This window comes from Odontesthes bonariensis, chromosome 23 (genome assembly GCF_027942865.1).
Source record: "Odontesthes bonariensis isolate fOdoBon6 chromosome 23, fOdoBon6.hap1, whole genome shotgun sequence".
Lineage (NCBI taxonomy): Eukaryota > Metazoa > Chordata > Actinopteri > Atheriniformes > Atherinopsidae > Odontesthes > Odontesthes bonariensis.
The window spans coordinates 3,925,601-3,942,932 of record NC_134528.1 but is presented as its reverse complement, the minus strand read 5'-3'; the positions used below and the strand labels follow the sequence as shown (position 1 = coordinate 3,942,932).

Sequence of the window (17,332 nt, the reverse complement as noted above, 5' to 3'; positions counted from 1 at the left end):
CTGGTTCATCCCTTGAGTTAGGAGCCTTTTTCCTGCCTGAATGCTTCATAGCTCAGAGTTAAGTGTCAGAGTTATGCAGAGCTGGATGTTGGAAAAACAATAAAAGAACAGTGAAAGCAATAAAATACAACACAATCAAATAAGATAAAATAAGATAAAAGTGTCATCATACTACTGGGTGTTAAAGCCATCCTTAATAAGTAGGTTTTTAGCCTAGATGTGAAGAGGCCCAGGTCATTAAAGGAAGCTGATGGAGCAGGATGGGAACAGGACTCTGGAACAGCTTTCATTGTTGATGCTTCAGATTCTGCGATTCACACTAATTAAATGACAGTTTTAGGTTTTTGTTGCATTTAAGAACTGTTTTTAGCTGAAGGAACGTGTCATCTTTTGTCTTCTGCATCACTTAGCAACAGAATTTCCACAATGGAACCCGTTCGAAAGTAAACGGTAAGAGCACAAATGACCCTGAGCTGTACAGTTTTTATCACAAACAGAAACCCCTGAAAACTTCTTCCATCATGGACGAGCTGGCGTTGGAGCGCTTCTTCGATGACTTCATTGCAAATGTGAGTAAATGTTTCAGGTTCTTGTTTAAATCTCCAGGTTTCATCATGTTAGAAAGAGTTACATTCATTCAAATGAACGTCCAAACACTAAAATAAAGCAGAAAATTGTCACATTATCACATCTAAACTGTTCCTGTGATTAAAACAACCAAACATTTTCAAACTTTTTCTCATCGTTTACAGTCAAACATGCTGCATCCACTTGGGTTTGGTACGTTTGGGCTTTTTAAAGGACACGTTTAACTTGGAGAAACTGTTCATGTGGTCATTTTAAAATGTTCCAATGACTGTAAAGAGGATCAGGATGATCTATAAGGCGAAACAGCTGCTTCTTGTCGTGTGTCATAAACCTTTATGTTGAGGTGTTTGTCATTCAGTGATGTCTGCCTGCAGGATTATCCGAGAAAGGAGGAGGAAGGAGAGAAGGAGGAAGACGTGGGTGAGGAGGAGAGAAGCCAACAGGACCACGAAGGTAAAACGAGATCAAACTTTTTTAAAGGAAAAATCCTGCAGCAACGTGATCCCACAGAATGGATGAAGAATGCACCTGGGCTTGTTTCTTGGTCTGATTGTGTCGTATAATTAAGCTCTGATCAGGTCTTTAATATCGAATAAAAACTGAGAGAAAACACAGAAGCAGAGAGTTAAAAAGTAAGTGAACCCTTCCTGCTTCCACAGGAACTAAGTAGCAGCCAGGAGCTGCTGATCAATGCTCTGATTAACTGATCAATGCTCTGATTAACCGATCAATGCTCTGATTAACTGACCAATGCTCTGATTAACTGACCAATGCTCTGATTAACTGACCAATGCTGTGATTAACTGATCAATGCTCTGATTCACTGATCAATGCTCTGATTAACTGATCAACACTCTGATTAACTGATCAACACTCTGATTAACTGATCAATGCTGTGATTAACTGATCAACGCTCTGATTAACTGACCAATGCTCTGATTAACTGATCAACACTCTGATTAACTGATCAATGCTCTGATTAACTGATCAACACTCTGATTAACTGATCAATGCTCTGATTAACTGATCAATGCTCTGATTAACTGATCAACGCTCTGATTAACTGATCAACACTCTGATTAACTGATCAATGTTCTGATTAACTGCTCAATGCTCTGATTAACTGATCAACGCTCTGATTAACTGATCAATGCTCTGATTAACTGATCAATGCTCTGATTAACTGATCAACGCTCTGATTAACTGATCAATGCTCTGATTAACTGATCAATGTTCTGATTAACTGATCAATGCTCTGATTAACTGATCAATGCTCTGATTAACTGATCAATGCTCTGATTAACCGATCAATGCTCTGATTAACTGATCAACGCTCTGATTAACTGATCAATGCTCTGTTTAAAGCGGAATTCACCCTTTAAACAACATCGTGCCCAATCACTATATTTGACCATAATATAATAGTGAATTGTGCTGCCACTGGGTATTATGTCTTCATATTAAATATAAAACCTTTGCATTTTTTAGAAATGGTGATTTGACGCGTCATGAAATCACCGGAAGAAAAAATAACAAACTACAACAATTCTAATAGGAGGGTTTCACTTGACGTCACTTCCGTATTTTTCTAAGCGCGCTAACCCAGGTGGTGGGCAACTGTGTTTTGTCTGCCACTTTTTGCCCAACATGCCTCAGTTTTGTACCGTTTTTGGATGTAGCAATCGGTCTAACCGAGAGAAGGGAAAGGGTTACTATCGAGTACCGAAGGTAATCGCCCATAGAGGTGAGAAATGGAAAAAAACTCACAGAACAACGCCGCAAAAAGTGGATAGTTAACCTACGTTTACAGACTGGAGGAGCTGAATCTGCAAATGCTCGTGTCTGCGGTGACCACTTCGTCAAAGGTATGCGCGAAATCTAACAGTTTTGTAGTAGTGCAGTAAAGTATTATGTTGCTAAATGCCAATCAACAGTAATGTAATACGGGCTACGTTTGGGCTTTGTTTTGAAGGCTGCCCCAGCGCGTTGTTAGCTACTGTCAGTGGACTGGGCTCCGACGGTCAAGCTGGGTTACCCAAACACAGAGCTAACACACCGTCATCGGTGTTTCATGCGATCTCTGAGAGTGGTTGATCTAAACAAAACAAATTTGTCACGTCGTCACAATCTTCACGTTTCTGTAGTATCCACGAAGTGCTTAAGTGCTAACAGCGCACATTAGCTCCCAAGTTCTTGACAACAGAATCGCACTCTCTCTGCCTTTTGCATTAGGCTAGCGACGCCAAGTTCCAGGATATTACATGGTTGTTATAGCAGCTAGAACTACGTGCATGAAGTAGAACTATAACTAATTAGCATTGTTGTAGTTTGTTATTTTTTCTTCCGGTGATTTCATGACGCGTCAAATCACCATTTCTAAAAAATGCAAAGGTTTTATATTTAATATGAAGACATAATACCCAGTGGCAGCACAATTCACTATTATATTATGGTCAAATATAGTGATTGGGCACGATGTTGTTTAAAGGGTGAATTCCACTTTAACTGATCAACGCTCTGATTAACAGATCAATGCTCTGATTAACTGATCAACACTCTGATTCACTGATCAATGCTCTGATTAACTGATCAATGCTCTGATTAACTGATCAACGCTCTGATTAACAGATCAATGCTCTGATTAACTGATCAACACTCTGATTCACTGATCAATGCTCTGATTAACTGATCAACGCTCTGATTAACTGATCAATGCTCTGTTTAACTGATCAATGCTCTGATTAACCGATCAATGCTCTGTTTAACTGATCAATGCTCTGATTAACTGATCAATGCTCTGATTAACTGATCAATGCTCTGATTAACTGATCAACGCTCTGATTAACTGATCAATGCTCTGATTAACTGATCAATGCTCTGATTAACTGATCAATGCTCTGATTAACTGATCAATGCTCTTATTAACTGACCAATGCTCTGATTAACTGACCAATGCTCTGATTAACTGATCAATGCTCTTATTAACTGACCAATGCTCTGATTAACTGATCAATGCTGTGATTAACTGATCAATGCTCTGATTAACTGACCAATGCTCTGATTAACTGATCAATGCTCTGATTAACTGATCAATGCTCTGATTAACTGATCAATGTTCTGTTTAACTGATCAATGCTCTGATTAACCGATCAACGCTCTGATTAACTGATCAATGTTCTGATTAACTGATCAATGTTCTGATTAACTGATCAATGCTCTTATTAACTGATCAATGCTCTGATTAACTGATCAACGCTCTGATTAACTGATCAATGCTCTGATTAACTGATCAATGTTCTGATTAACTGATCAATGCTCTGATTAACTGACCAATGCTCTGATTAACTGATCAATGCTCTGATTAACTGATCAATGCTCTGATTAACTGATCAATGCTCTGATTAACTGATCAATGCTCTGATTAACTGATCAACGCTCTGATTAACTGATCAACGCTCTGATTAACTGATCAACGCTCTGATTAACTGATCAACGCTCTGATTAACTGATCAACGCTCTTATTAACTGATCAATGCTCTGATTAACTGATCAACGCTCTGATTAACTGATCAATGTTCTGATTAACTGATCAATGCTCTGATTAACTGATCAATGCTCTGATTAACTGATCAACGCTCTGATTAACTGATCAATGCTCTGATTAACTGATCAATGCTCTGATTAACTGATCAATGCTCTGATTAACTGATCAATGCTCTGATTAACTGATCAATGCTCTGATTAACTGATCAATGCTCTGATTAACTGACCAATGCTCTGATTAACTGACCAATGCTCTGATTAACTGATCAATGCTCTTATTAACTGACCAATGCTCTGATTAACTGACCAATGCTCTGATTAACTGATCAATGCTCTTATTAACTGACCAATGCTCTGATTAACTGACCAATGCTCTGTTTAACTGATCAATGCTCTGATTAACTGATCAACGCTCTGATTAACTGATCAACGCTCTGATTAACTGATCAATGCTCTGATTAACTGATCAATGTTCTGATTAACTGCTCAATGCTCTGATTAACTGATCAACGCTCTGATTAACTGATCAATGCTCTGATTAACCGATCAATGTTCTGATTAACTGATCAATGCTCTGATTAACTGATCAATGCTCTGATTAACTGATCAACGCTCTGATTAACTGATCAATGTTCTGATTAACTGATCAATGCTCTGATTAACTGATCAATGCTCTGATTAACTGATCAATGCTCTGATTAACTGATCAATGCTCTGATTAACTGATCAACGCTCTGATTCACTGATCAATGCTCTGATTAACTGATCAACGCTCTGATTAACTGATCAATGCTCTGATTAACTGATCAATGCTCTGATTAACCGATCAATGCTCTGTTTAACTGATCAATGCTCTGATTAACCGATCAACGCTCTGATTAACTGATCAATGCTCTGTTTAACTAATCAATGCTCTGATTAACTGATCAATGCTCTGATTAACTGACCAATGCTCTGATTAACTGATCAATGCTCTGATTAACCGATCAATGCTCTGATTAACTGATCAATGCTCTGATTAACTGATCAACGCTCTGATTAACTGATCAATGCTCTGATTAACTGATCAATGCTCTGATTAACTGATCAATGCTCTGATTAACTGACCAATGCTCTGATTAACTGATCAACGCTCTGATTAACTGATCAATGCTCTGATTAACTGATAAATGCTCTGATTAACAGATCAATGCTCTGATTAACTGATCAACGCTCTGATTAACTGATCAACGCTCTGATTAACTGATCAATGCTCTGATTAACTGATCAATGCTCTGATTAACTGATCAATGCTCTGATTAACCGATCAATGCTCTGATTAACTGATCAATGCTCTGATTAACCGATCAATGCTCTGATTAACTGACCAATGCTCTGATTAACTGATCAACGCTCTGATTAACTGATCAATGCTCTGATTAACTGATAAATGCTCTGATTAACAGATCAATGCTCTGATTAACTGATCAATGCTCTGATTAACAGATCAATGCTCTGATTAACAGATCAATGCTCTGATTAACCAATCAATGCTCTGATCATCAGTGACTGGGGTCACATGGCTCTGAAAGGATCGGATTATTGGCTAAATTACAATCAGACTGAGTTATTGAGTGCATGTAGACACCTTAATCTGACTAAGAAATGTTTGAGCGGAGCTTTGTCTGTTTCTGACGTCCTTTGGCTCGTTCCAGATGACAATGAGAGCGGGACTGCCACCATGCTGCCGGTCTGCTGCCCCCCACCTGACCCCCCAGCGGTCCCAGAGACACCAGAGAACCACGGGTTCATCCCAGAGATACAGTGGGTTCCCAGCTTGTCCTGCAGCAGCTGTTCTGCAGCTTTTGGCTCCGCCCTGTGGCCTTAACGTGTCTGTTGTGTTCACACATTCTTGTGCAGAAATATCGTCTCTACGGTGAGACTGGGCTGCACCCTGGACTTGAACCTGATAGCCAGAAACACGTGGAACACAGAGTACAGACCCAAGGTACCCGTAAGCCTCAGAAACACCAACACGCTCCCATCCTCAGCTCGCCACATCCTGACGTCCGTCAGTGTTACTCAGTGGGGTCACATGGCGCTGAAAGGATCGGAGTTTGGGTAAGCGAGAAGTTCCCGGATGCATACTAGATTCTCTGAAATGTTGGGTATGCATCATGAGATTACTACTCATACTCAAACTACCCAAGATGCAACGTAACGTGACGTCGCCGATCGTCATTTCCTGTCAAAACGGCAGTTTCAAGCTAGCTACAACGAGGGTAGGTTCACTTCCTGTTTTCAAAACAAAAGCACCAATTGTATGGTAATGGCTTTCCCTATGATAAAAGGCAACGGGTATTTTATTTTGTGAAAATAACCGGAAGTGCGTTGCTCACTGCGGCTAGCTTTAGTAGCGCCGAATTCGTGGGAACAAAATTGTAAACAGCCGGTATTTTGTCAGGTTTTCTACACGTTGGGGATCTAAACGACTACTTTCTCACCTGAAAATGTTTCAAATGTTGCTAAAGTTTACAGAGTTTAGAGCTTAAGAGAAATCAGCTTCAGGCCGGCTGATTTCGGCTCGGGCAGGAGCGAAATGCATTGTGGGTAAACGCTCTGCATGCTGTCTGATCGATGAGTATGCAGTATGCAGTATGCAGTATGCAGTATGTAGTATGTAGTATGTAGTATGTAGTATGCGGTTTCGAACACAGCCCAGGATTTTAGATCAGGGGACAAGACAAGACCAAAGTATTAGACGGGTATTAGACGAGGATCTGGCGAGGAGTGGTGGAACCAGACAGACATATACACTGGGGAGGTGATTACTGATTGGTAACGGGTTGCAGGTGAGTGAATGAGCGCAGGAGACAGACTGAGGAGGGCGAGAGGGCACACTAACAAAGAATACACAAGGAGAAATAAAACATAACGGAATACTGATAAACAGAACTAAGGTGAAACAAAGACTGAATCTAAATACAGAAAACACTAAGAGTAACGAATAAAAACAACAACCAAGTCAAAAAACAGCCAAAAACCCAGATCCTGACTTCACCGTCTGCAAGCAGGTTTAGAGTGACTTTCAACCCAGTTATCTCGGGGTCTTAATCCGATCCAGTTCTTAGTCAGATTAAAGTGTCTACATGCACTTAATAACTCAGTCTGATTGTAATTTAGCCAATAATCCGATCCTTTCAGCGCCATTTGACCCCGCTGAGTGTCAGACGCAGAGCGAGCTGCTCTGCTGTTGCATGTTTCCACTCTTTCCTCTCCAGCATTCAGCGAAGTCCTCATTTTACAAGGGGTACCTTACACATTGAAAGCTGAAGCAGAGGGGCTCCTGAGCATTTCATCGGTACGTGACGGGTTGGAGAAACAGCCGATGGGACCGGCTCACACTTTGCTGTTGTGTTTCAGACTTTCAAGGCACTGGTGATGAGGATCCGCAATCCGAGAACCACGGCGAACATCTATGAAAGTGGGGCGATACTGTGTTCGGGAGCCACGAGGTCTGCCTGAACCCTGCAGAAACTACACGGTTGGGTGGTGTTCGGCACAGTGAATAACGCTCTCCTCCGTCTGTTCGAGCAGCCCTGACGATGCACGCCGCGCGGCCAGGAAATTCGCCCGCATCGTGCAGAAGCTCGGCTTCCCGGTCCGCTTCCTGAACTTCCAGATCCACAACATCGTGGCCTCCTGTTCCTTCTTCCCCCTGTATTTGGACGCCCTGTATCTGGCCTACCGTAAGCACTGCAGGTCAGGACACAGGAAGTTACAGTTTGGGTTGATGCACATGAGGGGAAATCCTCGTGTTTCAGGCTCGATCATCATGGGCAGTGATGGTTCCAGGATGAAAAAACGACAAAACGCGCAGAATCTGAACCGATTGGAGTGAAAACATGACAAAACGCACAGAATCTGAACCGATTCAAGCGAAAACATGACAAAACACACAGAATCTGAACCGATTCAAGTAAAAACACGACAAAACACACAGAATCTGAACCGATTCAAGAGAAAACACGACAAAACGTACAGAATCTGAACCGATTCAAGCGAAAACACGCCAAAACGCACAGAATCTGAACCGATTCAATCGAAAACACGACAAAACACACAGAATCTGAACCGATTCAAGTGAAAACACGACAAAACACACAGAATCTGAACCGATTCAAGTGAAAACACGACAAAACGCACAGAATCTGAACCGATTCAAGAGAAAACACGCCAAAACGCACAGAATCTGACCCGATTCAAGCGAAAACATGCCAAAACGCACAGAATCTGAACCGATTCAAGTGAAAACATGACAAATCACACAGAATCTGAACCGATTCAAGCGAAAACATGCCAAAACACACAGAATCTGAACTGATTCAAGCGAAAACATGACAAATCACACAGAATCTGAACCGATTCAAGCGAAAACACGCCAAAACGCACAGAATCTGAACCGATTCATGCGAAAACATGCCAAAACGCACAGAATCTGAACTGATTCAAGCGAAAACATGACAAATCACACAGAATCTGAACTGATTCAAGCGAAAACACGACAAATCACACAGAATCTGAACCGATTGGAGTGAAAACACGACAAAACACACAGAATCTGAACTGATTGGGGTGAAAACACGACTAAACGCACAGAATCTGAACCGATTCAAGCGAAAAAACAACAAAACACACAGAATCTGAACTGATTCAAGCGAAAACATGACAAAACACACAGAATCTGAACCGATTCAAGAAAAAAACACGACAAGATGCACAGAATCTGAACCGATTCAAGCGAAAACATGACAAAACACAAAGAATCTGAACCAATTCAAGCGAAAACATGCCAAAACGCACAGAATCTGAACTGATTCAAGTGAAAACATGACAAAACGCGCAGAATCTGAACCGATTGGAGTGAAAACACGACAAAACACACAGAATCTGACCCGATTCAAGCGAAAACATGCCAAAACGCACAGAATCTGAACTGATTGGGGTGAAAACACGACAAAACGCACAGAATCTGAACCGATTCAAGCGAAAAACGACAAAACACACAGAATCTGACCCGATTTAAGCGAAAACACGACAAAACACGCAGAATCTGAACCGATTCAAATGAAAACACGACAAAACACACAGAATCTGAACCGATTCAAGCGAAAACACGACAAAACGCACAGAATCTGAACCGATTCAAGTGAAAACACGACAAAACGCACAGAATCTGAACCGATTCAAGTAAAAACACAAAGAATCTGAACCGATTCAAGCGAAAACACAAAGAATCTGAACCGATTCAAGTGAAAACACGACAAAACGCACAGAATCTGAACCGATTCAGGGGAAAACACAAAGAATCTGAACCGATTCAAGTGAAAACACGACAAAACGCACAGAATCTGAACCGATTCAAGGGAAAACACAAAGAATCTGAACCGATTCAAGCGAAAACATGCCAAAACGCACAGAATCTGAACCGATTCAAGTGAAAACGCACAGAATCTGAACCGATTGAAGCGAAAACTTGTGTGTTCCGAGCTGCTGACTTTGGGGCTGTTGTGATCTGTTGGAACTTCTCTTCACAGTTACGAGCACGAGCTGTTCCCCGGCCTCTTCCTGAAGGTGGTGTCTGGGATCAACGCGACCATCTTCCCACACGGAAAAGTAAACCTGAGCGGTGCGTTGTGTCCACACCTCCCACTTTATGGATCACACGGCGAAACATCTCAGAGTCCCTGTGGGCGGTTAGGGAGGCTCGTCACTGATCACATCTGCACCTTCAGGAGGTTCTGGGACTAATTTAGGAGGTTCCAGATGTTTTAGTTGGTGGAGGTCCTCCAGGTGGTTGATGCAGGGTCAGGGTAGGGTTAGGTATTAGGAGTTTATAACTCGATGGCTCCCCTCCTACTAGGGATGTCGAAATTTAAAAAAAGTCTTGACCCACCACTGAGCCTCATTAGTCGATTAAAGTCGGTCATCGAAAATTCTATAAGTGCCATTTATGATATCTGTGTCCTGTCGCGCGTCTTTCTCTGCCGCGTGGAACAAGTTATGCCCCCATTTTAGACTGGTTAGGCTCCCACCACACAATCAATGTTAGCTCGTGCCCTTGGTATTATACATTTTCCCCAATCATTGACCACTAGTTCTAGGCGTACTTGTGGAGGAATAAGGGTTTTGGGTGGAAAAATAATTGCTGTGCCTGCGCAGACACGCACAGCCACACATTACGCGCAGCGGCGCCCTTCCAGTCACGGTACTTTTTAAACACGAATCAAACGCGGCACCGAACTCGGGCTGTTAAAAGCCCCCGTTACAAAGTCACACACAGAGAACGGTGCATTTGGCGGTGTTACAGGAAAGTAGGTTAACCAATGACTTCGTTAAAAAAAAAAATTACCGAATGCCAACAGCCTCTGTGGCGTAGCCTATGCTGCACAAAATCCTTTGCAATAAGTTCCTGTCGTCATGCCATTTAAGTACAGATGAATATATCACAACAAGTAGGCTAAGTTAGTCTTGTGTCTTTTGCCATTACAATGTTACAATTATCATTATGTTGTAGTCCACACGCAGCCACATTGGCTTTATTTAGGTTAATAGTGGCGATTTTTTTTTTTAACTGCGCAGACAGGACCCGTCATGTACGGCGTACAAGTTGCAACCGGTGTAAGAGAGGACCTCTGAGGAGGGCGCTACGTGAGCTCTGCTGCGGTTGTTCTTCCATCGTGGGATGGCTCATGCTCACATAACGTTTCTAAAGATATAGTGATTTTTTATTTTTTTATTTTTTATTTTTTAAAACCGACGGCAGAAAAATTCTAACCGGACGACGTTGATTCGGTCAACCATCGGTCATACGGTCATCGGTTAACATCCCTACCTCCTACGTGACTTTTCAGTTCAGACTCCTGTTTGGTCACCATGGAGTTTGGTGTAGGTGCCAGGGGGTGCAATGTCGCCTCAGGACCCGGCTGGTGGTTGCTGCGTGTACTGGTATGGTCTTGGAGTAACTCAGGAGGCCGTGGGAAACTGTGCGTTTTTGAGTTATGTTTGAAGTGGGTGCGATAGACACAGGGTCCTTATAGTTGTGTGTTATGTGCTGTAGGGGGCGTTAATTGGGATTTTGGGGAAAGTTGTGAAAATTATGAAAATCAATATTTGGAAATTAATATTTTGTAGAGGGTTAGGGTGAGTGGCAGGGAAAGGTTAGGGTTTTAGGAAAAAAGTTATGTAAATGATGGAAATTAATATTTGGAAATCTGAAACTTAACTTTACTCTGAAAGTGTATCGTTAAAATCTACTAAGTTACTTCATAACAGCAAATACTACAGATATATAAAATTTACTTAAAATTTTGAGTAAAATGATGTTCCTGCCTATGAAAAACAAGTAGACTTTACTTAATTTGTTTAAATAAATATAACTTAAAACTTAGATGTAATTAAGTAAATGTTACTTAGTATCTTCAAAACTGTTATGTTTTATGGTAAGTAAAATTTACTTGATATTGCAAATACTTACAAAGGGTTGTTTAAGTAAATCTTATGAGTTGTTTTTTAAGTGTGGTTCCAGATGTGGGAATCCTTTGGAGTCCTGAACACCTGCTGAATTAAAGCTAAAATGCCCCAGAAATGCGGCTCTAACTTTGTGTTTTGTGTTGAATCACAGGAGCCAAAACTCTGGATGAGGTCCACAAAGCGCTGGACACCATCGTTCCCATCCTGACTCGCTTCCGGAAGAAGTGACAACAAGAGGTCCTTCATTTAAAAACCAAAGGCAGTAAGAGGATGACTCTGCAGCCAGAAGTGACCGAAGTGTGTGTCTGGTGGAATAAAAGCTTTCAGACTGAAAGAGAATCTGGGAGTCTGGATCACATCATTTAAATGTGAAAGGGAGTTCCTTGTTGCTCCACTAGATGTCAGGATGGGCTCAGGCTCGCCTGGACTCACTTTTCATCCGTCAGTTTCCACAGCAGCAGTAAATCCCAGCTGTTACAGATGTGCACGTCCATTGTTCAGCACTTTATTCCTGCTGCTGACGCTGAACATTTAGGATAGATAGATAGATAGATAGATAGATAGATAGATAGATAGATAGATAGATAGATACTTTATTGATCCCGAAGGAAATTCAAGCATCCAGTAGCAAGACATACTAAAGCAATAAAAATGTTTATACAATTATTAACACTTTAAAAAACAATCTAAGAATTTAAAAAACAGTTTAAAAATATAAAGTGACCAGTGAAGTAAGACCAGTGAAATTCAGAAGTTCCATCACTGAGAGCTGTTGTACAGCCTGATGGCCGGAGGAACAAAAGAGTTTTTGAGTCTGTTGGTGGCGCAGGATCGAGATAGCAGCATACATTACATTACATTATGTTACATTACATTGCGTTACGTTACATTACATTGCATTATGTTACATTACATTACATTATGTTACATTACATTACATTATGTTACATTACATTACATTATGTTACATTACATTGCGTTACGTTACATTACATTACATTATGTTACATTACATTACATTTCGGTCATTCTGCAGACACTTTTATCCAAAGCGACTCACAATAAGTGTGTTCCAGATCGGTAGGCAAAAGAACTTCAGGTCACAAGAAATCATAAGTGCATTTCCTTCCAAAACCAAACAGCTCAGAGCCTAACTAGTGCTAGAGTAAGTGCAGTAAGTTAGGTACCGAGATAAATGGGAAGAGAATTTAGGAAACAAAGACAGTTTAGGAAACAAATAAGTGCGTAAGGAGCTGGGAGGAAGCAGGTGACGTCCTCAGAGGGCGGATCAGGGCAGTGTTTCCTGCAGAGATGGTTTGCAGCCTGCGGCCAAAGATGGGCAGCGACTCAGCTGTCCTGACATCAGTCGGAGATCGTTCCACCATCGGGGCGCCAGAACAGAGAAAAGCCGTGACCGTGTGGATGGTGCGCAGGGACCGCTGAGTGAGGGGGCAGCCGGCCGCCTGGAGGCCGCAGAGCGAAGCGGTCGGGCGGGGGTGTAGGGCTGGACCTCAGCCTGGAGGTATGAAGAAGCTGCTCCTTCCACTGCCCTGTAGGCCAGCACCAGAGTCTGAAACTGGACCTCAGCCTGGAGGTATGAAGGAGCTGCTCCTTCCACTGCCCTGTAGGCCAGCACCAGAGTCTGAAACTGGACCTCAGCCTGGAGGTATGAAGGAGCTGCTCCTTCCACTGTAGGCCAGCACCAGAGTCTGAAACTGGACCTCAGCCTGGAGGTATGAAGGAGCTGCTCCTTCCACTGTAGGCCAGCACCAGAGTCTGAAACTGGACCTCAGCCTGGAGGTATGAAGGAGCTGCTCCTTCCACTGTAGGCCAGCACCAGAGTCTGAAACTGGACCTCAGCCTGGAGGTATGAAGGAGCTGCTCCTTCCACTGTAGGCCTGCACCAGAGTCTGAAACTGGACCTCAGCCTGGAGGTATGAAGGAGCTGCTCCTTCCACTGTAGGCCAGCACCAGAGTCTGAAACTGGACCTCAGCCTGGAGGTATGAAGGAGCTGCTCCTTCCACTGTAGGCCAGCACCAGAGTCTGAAACTGGACCTCAGCCTGGAGGTATGAAGGAGCTGCTCCTTCCACTGTAGGCCAGCACCAGAGTCTGAAACTGGACCTCAGCCTGGAGGTATGAAGGAGCTGCTCCTTCCACTGTAGGCCAGCACCAGAGTCTGAAACTGGACCACAGCCTGGAGGTATGAAGGAGCTGCTCCTTCCACTGTAGGCCTGCACCAGAGTCTGAAACTGTACCACAGCCTGGAGGTATGAAGGAGCTGCTCCTTCCACTGCCCTGTAGGCCAGCACCAGAGTCTGAAACTGGACCACAGCCTGGAGGTATGAAGGAGCTGCTCCTTCCACTGCCCTGTAGGCCAGCACCAGAGTCTGAAACTGGATGCTGCAGCTACAGGGAGCCGGTGTAGAGAGCGGTGAAGAGGAGTCGTTGAGACGCACCGCCAAAGACCTCAAGGCAGGCGAAAAAATTAAGAGTCTGCCTGACCCAAACAATTTTTGTTATCTCAATCTGGCTCCCCTGTGCTGGCCTTGGCTGCCAGCTGCAACTTCTCCTGGATGTTATGTAAACAAGACGCTCTGCCCCATGTGCTCCCTCCCCTTCCTGAGGACTCCTGTGGAAACTGTTTAGGCTGGCTGATAAACTTTCCATCGCATTATCAAGGACAATGGCCTCTGAGACAGTGCTTCATGGACTTACTTGCACACACTCACATGCTCGATGATTAACATACGCAATTGTGTGTATGTTTTGCTTTTTTTGTGCTGAGGTTTTTTGCAATCTCAAACTGTATCCTGGTAAGGGTAAAGTGTGAAATATGATTTTTTTCTCCTCTCACCTAATGTGGTATTTTCTCCTATCTGGCAGCGCTTATCACTGAGCTGCATGGCCACGGTCACCCATCTCCCTTGTTTTGTTTTCATGTTGTCTGTCTGGACGGGTCGTACTGGAACTGCTTGTAATTTCCCCCTCTGGGATTAATAAAGTATTTTGAATTGAATGAATTGAGTGGTGTGGGAGAACTCGGGGAGGTTGAACACCAGACGAGCAGCAGCTTTCTGAACGAGCTCCAGAGGTCTGATGGCAGAAGCCGGGGCGCCAGCAAGGAGGGAGCTGCAGGAGTCCAGGCGGGAGATGCCCGGAGCCTGGATGAGCACCTGCTGCCCTGGTGAGGAAGGGGCGAATCCTCCGGATGTTGGAGAGGAGGAATCGGCAGGAACGGCTCACTGATGCCATGTTTGGCGAGAACGACAGTTGGTCGTCCAGGGTCACATCCTGAACTGCAACATGGTGTAAAGTGACGTTAAACTGATTATTTACTCATGGTTAGAGATTAAAGTCCTTCTCACGACCATCAGAGGTCACATTATTTCAGTAATTATAATTTCTGTATCGTCTGCATGAACAGAAAAGCCATTAAGGTGTTTTGGGGAGAACAGGAACTTGTTGTAACTTGTCTTTGTTGCTTTGGGATTAGATTATAATTCTGTTCCTTTATTAATCCTTTATTAAAACTCTGTTTATCGCAGTTTCACTGTTATTATACTGTTATAACTTGAATAAACAACTAACCTATGTATTGGTCCGTTTGGCTCCCCTCACATGTCTCTTTTCTCACAGATCGGTGGGCTTCGGCCCACAGAAAGCTGCTCAAACTACATGATGAACTCATGAACATCTGGTGAAGCCGGAGCAGAAGCAGGAGACAGAAACTCCTCCTGCAGCAGGGATGAGAACGCGGTCTGAGCGACATGAATAAAGCAGAGCAGCAGCTTTATGGAAGCAGTCTGTCTTCCATTATCATCCCAAAGCTCACGTGGGCGGGTCGACCTGCTGCAGAACCAGACTTTGCCTTTTCGTGGGGGGGTTCATCCTTAAAATGCGGTCACGCATGGAAAGATGGAGCGAGCCAAAGTTGTCAGGGAGCAGATTAAAGGTGACACTTGGAGGTGGGAGTGTTTTGTGGGATCTGCTGACTGCTGGGCTGGGCGGCCTTCCTGTGGGCTCTCCTGGGCTGCATCAGGAGGTGAGGTAATCCAGCTGCAAACACCATCAGTCCTCCATGAAAACAGTGACTCCCGGGAACGTTTCTGTCCATCTCCACCCTCCTCCCTGCATCTGTGTCCTGCCCTTGCTCAGTTTACTTGCATTCGTGCACACGAGCTCCTTTTAAAAATCTGCTTTCATGCCATCTTTTAAACGAAGCGCTGGTGACCTCCCTCTTTGTTCCTGCTTTTTATTGACCTGTTGGAGCTTTTTCACATCCTGTCACTCTTGCCCCATTTGGCTCCAGCTTGCTTTTCTCTTTAATAACATCCCAGTTTCCTCCGATCCTAATAATACCGACGCTCCTGGTGACAGTCGCACTTCCTCCAGCTTCTCCTCTGCTGCTGAAAATAAAGTGTCAAAAGATTGGGATGGATTCGTCTTGTATTTTGTTCTTTTGTGTGAATCCTGCAGAGATCGGCTCAGCTCCTGCTGAGGTTGCCCAGCCCTAAAAAATATATACAAATATAAAGAGAAACAATTAAAATCATTTAAATTAATTTAAAAACAAGCAACAGTCCAGATAAGTTCAAAGATATCATGCAGATTTCATGCATAGACACATGAGAACAGAAATGTCTTTAACCTGGATTTAAAAATGTCTCCATTTGGTGAAAGTTTAATCTCCACTGGCAGTTTGTTCCACTTGTTTGCAGCATGACAGCTAAATGCTGCTTCTCCATGTTTAGTCTGGACTCTGGACTGGACCAGCTGACCTGAGTCCTTGGATCTCAGAGCTCTGCTGGCTTTATATTCTCTGAACAGATCACAGATGTGTTCTGGGCCTAAACCCAATTTTACATGAATTTTACATCTTCAAAAAGAAGGATAAAAAATCTGAATGACGAGAAGAAGAAACATAATTTCACCTCTTCAGCATCTTTTAGTTGCTTCGTGTTTGTGTTACTGTGTTTTTAGATCAATTTGCCTGTTTTAGAAGGTTAAAGATACCAGTTTGGGTTGAATTTGACAGTTTTAGTGCATGTTGAAGCTCCTTTTCCGCCTCAGAGTCTGCACACGTTTTTTTCACATGACAGCCAGCGGTCACATGTTAAAGAGGTAACTGTAGGTCACAGCAGCAGCCAGGACAAACAACGTTCTTTTTTTCTTTTAAACACTTTATTTATTAAGTTTTTCAGATATATACCACATATAAAACACAAAAAATATGCAAGAAAACAAAGCAAACTGTCAGCCCACAGGAATATAGACACGCAAAGGTTACAGTTGTGCATATCAGTGCATGCAAATCAAAGGAACAGGGATGGATTTAAAGTCCAAAGAGCCAGAACCAGGTAAAGTAGGTAAAGACAGTACAAAAAAGATCGAGACAGTCGTTTCTAATATACTCAGTAAAGGGTCCCCAGACGTCAAGGAAATTGTGATGAGTGTCTGAGAGAATATCGAATTTCTTCCAGATAGATACAGGAAACTAGGGCTTGGCAACGATTAAAGTGTTTAATCTAATTACAGTTTGTTCTGATTGCTAAAGTTCAATTTTCGCAACTTCGGCTGCTTTAGCAAAACTCTTCACACAACAACAAGAACTTCACACCAATCTAGCAAAGCATTGTAGGTACATTGCAAAATCAAACTGAGGTTGAAAAACATTATACACCTTTGTA

The 17,332-nt window shown here is 42.9% G+C and overlaps 1 protein-coding gene across 1 annotated transcript; it reads left to right on the top strand.

The window, feature by feature from the left end:
• Nucleotides 1-509: 509 nt before the first annotated feature.
• On the top strand, nt 510-11,871 carry LOC142374490 (uncharacterized). The gene is made up of 8 exons (XM_075458213.1): nt 510-569; nt 963-1,041; nt 5,826-5,934; nt 6,031-6,118; nt 7,534-7,625; nt 7,708-7,872; nt 9,708-9,799; nt 11,795-11,871. Exons 1-8 carry the CDS (start codon nt 522-524, stop codon nt 11,869-11,871), a joined length of 750 nt encoding a protein of 249 aa, XP_075314328.1. The 5' UTR covers nt 510-521.
• Nucleotides 11,872-17,332: the final 5,461 nt, after the last annotated feature.

What these genes read in the sequence shown, in the direction of transcription:
- LOC142374490 (XM_075458213.1), top strand. Translation starts at nt 522, where the DNA reads ATGGACGAGCTGGCGTTGGAGCGCTTCTTCGATGACTTCATTGCAAAT. An exon ending in TCGATGACTTCATTGCAAAT is followed by an intron (nt 570 to 962) that starts GTGAGTAAATGT and finishes GTCTGCCTGCAG; the next exon opens with GATTATCCGAGAAAGGAGGA. An exon ending in GGGTTCATCCCAGAGATACA is followed by an intron (nt 5,935 to 6,030) that starts GTGGGTTCCCAG and finishes ATTCTTGTGCAG; the next exon opens with AAATATCGTCTCTACGGTGA.